The following is a 3,410-nucleotide window of genomic DNA, read 5'->3' on the forward strand; positions in this document are numbered from 1 at the left end:
AGTATATTTAATTTAATTATTATTACTATCGTCATTATATAATCGTTTTTGTTATTTCGTTATATAACAGGGCCTCTTACATGGGCAGACTTTCGGTGAAATATTCCGCAATCTCACGTTACATTCTACCGTTGCCTGATTGTTTTGGTCGGCAACATGCACCTTCGAGAGAACGCATCATCGCCCCGGCACGGTGCGGTGCAGTCTGTCACGCAATCCTTATGCAGCTTGCGCAACGCTCGCGCTAATCCGCATGGGATTCGTGATTTTTCTCGCGCGGGTCGCGCTCCCGCTGTTTTCGCGCGGGCTATCGAAACGGAAGCAATAATTTGCTCGTGGCTAGCGACGGAGTTAACGAGGTACGAGCACACCGCCCGTTAACTTAACGCCAGCCAAATATTATTTTTGCAATTTTCGCTGAATCCCGCTAACGAGCGCGCGTTCGTGCAAAAACGCTGACGTTCTGTTTCTCTCTCTCTCTCTCTCTCTCTCTCTCTCTCTCTGTCTCTAATATCGCGCGCGAAATTCTCTCAATAATTGCGACAAACGTGTTAATCCATCGTTTTGTGATTTTTTTTTTTAGTGCAACTATTCCGGGGATTGAGAAGGGGGAATTCCCCGAGAACAGGATTACCGTAGCAAGTGAGGAATCACTTTTTCCTGTGTGTTCGGTTAGGGTTGAAAAAAAAACTTTCACAATATAAACTTTCACAATACACAAAAATACAGGTGGGATTAAAGTCAAGCAGGTTCAGGAAGTTCTAGGATAAGTTTTAGAATCAGTGAAGTTGAGAAATCTCTGTATGTCTAGCGATATTTACACGACGTGGAGTAGAGATTTACGAAGACGCGAGGTGAATATGCAAGATTTGTACACCTATGACGCACATGTCTTTTCCTCCTCGTGGAGCTGCGTAAAGAGGTTTAAGGAGGGAGAAGAGAGGCCTCGTAAGGCCGTTTCGACGAATTCGGGGTCCAGTTAAATGGGAGCCGGCTATAAAATAACTGACCAGCACTGCCACCGACATCAGTAGTATAACTCCGCTCGAACATGAAGGTAAGCATAACTCTCTCTCCTCTGCTTACTTTTCGTTGTCTTTCATGTCCCTTCTACTGTCTTATTTGACATTCTCGTATCATCTTTGGGAATTCTTCGCTTATCCATCGTTTTTTCTTTTATGACAAGAATCACTTTTTTTTATTTTTCATGTATATTTTTTGTATGCCTGTTGATTATCCTGTTTGCTTTGTTTTTTTCATATTCCCGGAAACCGTATGTGCTGTTAATTTGTGAATATAATTTTATTACATTAATTTTTATAAAAATGACAACGACGACGATATTTAACGTGCATCGAATAGCCTTGAGGAAATATATCTACGCAATATAGATGCGTTACTCGTTCTTCTTCTTCTTCTACTACTACCGTAAAACTCCTTTTTCTCTCTTTTTTTTTTTTAATAAGTATGAAAATAATATACTATAAATTAAACAATAAAAATTTGAAATAATTTTAATCTAGTAATATTATCCTTTTTGGTGTCATCCATCTCTCTTGATTAGAGGTACTTAAAATTTTAAATAATGTATATCCTCGTTCTTATAATAATTCTTGGTTTTTTAACTTTTTAAATATTCTACTTCTTTTTTCTACCACGTGGGAATCGCATAGACGTTAATTGCCGCTTTTTATTCAGCAAAAATCCAATCCTGAGAGACCGAAAGTGAATAATGTAGTGCAAGTTCTTCGGTGCATCGAGGCTGTTTCACGTCGTTAACGACCTCGGGGACCGTTTAAGAGTCTCCTAAGGTGATTCAATGTCTGTCTCTTCGTATATCCTCACAAAAATTCACCGTTAATCCACTGCTAAACGCGTGCGAATCTTTTTGCGACCGTGCCGGCGGCATGCGCTTTTAAGTCGCGGGCGACTCGAGTCGCAAGACGAGGTAGAATTTCTTTACAAGAGTGAAAGGCGTCGGGAAATGTTGTCGTGGTAATGGTGACAATTGCGTAACATTTATGAAGGCGTGCGAGCTGTTGCTTAATAATAATTATCTTTCTCATGTTGACATCGAAACGACTCTTTGTTCCGTTCTTGCTCAATAAAAAAAGAACGTTTTGATTTCTACTTAATCGAACCGTTGCCAAGCGATTAAATTATTAATGCCAATTATATAATTGCGTTTAAATACATATATAAATCAAATTAATTTGATTAAGGTGGTTCTTTTAATAAATCGAGTTTATACCGTAGAAATGTCTAATTTTTTTGTATAATGAAATTAAAGTATCGAAATTGACGTGTGCAAAATTCTAGTAGGTTAATGATGAAATAAGAGAAAGAAAAATGTTGAAAATGTAACCTTTTCAGGTATAACTTAGTGACAAGGCTCGTAGACGCTTCTTTGATTAACTGCACACAAATCTTACCATAGACTTTTCTCAAAAACGAGATTATAATTAAAAACGAGTTTAAAAAATTATGATTTTAATGGTCACAAAAAAGTAATAGGTCAACGGCTATTCTGGAAAGATATTTACATAAACTTTAGAGTCCGACCGAAACATATTTTGACTTCCGGTCGAAACCGAAACTTAGACAAGTTTTTTTAGTATTACTACAAAAAAAAGAGAAAGATAAATTAATGGAGTCACATTTTTTTTCGGTCAGACTCGAAATCGACATTTTTTGATTAATTTTACAGAGACTGTATGATTTTAAGAAATTATGACAAATTTATGCACTTTTTAAAAAATAAGATTTTATTAAAATATCTAATTATAATAATATAATATTGCATCCAACTTTTAAAGAAATCAAATTACAGTTATTAAGAGGATCACATCAAAATTTGTACTCAAATTGTACTAAGCTTAATCAACAAGTTAATAATTAAAATCGAACAGTTGTTTTTTTAACATTCACCAGCGTGTTGCAACTTGTACAGTTTCGGTTTATCTACCGAAATTTTTTCTTAATTTCGGCCGAAACCCTAATTTTTGATCGAAACTAACCGAAACCAAAAGCAAAATTTCGGTCAGACTCTAATTAATAAAATTTGCATATAAATTTAATTTCGAAAAGTAAATATAATCTCATTTTGTTTTCGTTCGATGAAAATGCAGCTCTTGATTTATTATCGTATGTTCCATGCTATTTCATTAAGATATACACGTAGTTTTAATATATTTTATCCAAATTATGCAGATTTGTAATTTTGGATGGGCCCTGATAAGAAGCACCAAATTTTCGGTACTTTACTAAAGAACTATCTTAAATTATTATATTTATTTGGAAACAGGTACAGTAGCACAGTTTCTTAAGTTTCCCGGCTTGTCAAGAAATTATCGAACATAATGCAATCGGATGTTTAATATACGAACATATTCACAAATCTGTTATGTTAA

At 35.3% G+C, this 3,410-nt stretch overlaps 1 protein-coding gene across 1 annotated transcript in view; it reads left to right on the top strand.

Moving 5' to 3' along the window:
* Window positions 1–968: 968 nt before the first annotated feature.
* Window positions 969–3,410, top strand: part of LOC108748918 (ejaculatory bulb-specific protein 3) — a 7,232-nt gene continuing 4,790 nt past the window's right edge. Inside the window, exon 1 of the mRNA XM_018487342.1 lies at window positions 969–1,057. Within this exon, the coding sequence (XP_018342844.1) occupies window positions 1,052–1,057 (6 nt within the window). The 5' untranslated portion in view covers window positions 969–1,051. The remainder of the gene's footprint in view (window positions 1,058–3,410) is intronic.

This window comes from Trachymyrmex septentrionalis, unplaced genomic scaffold (genome assembly GCF_001594115.1).
Source record: "Trachymyrmex septentrionalis isolate Tsep2-gDNA-1 unplaced genomic scaffold, Tsep1.0 scaffold25, whole genome shotgun sequence".
In the NCBI taxonomy this organism is placed as follows: domain Eukaryota; kingdom Metazoa; phylum Arthropoda; class Insecta; order Hymenoptera; family Formicidae; genus Trachymyrmex; species Trachymyrmex septentrionalis.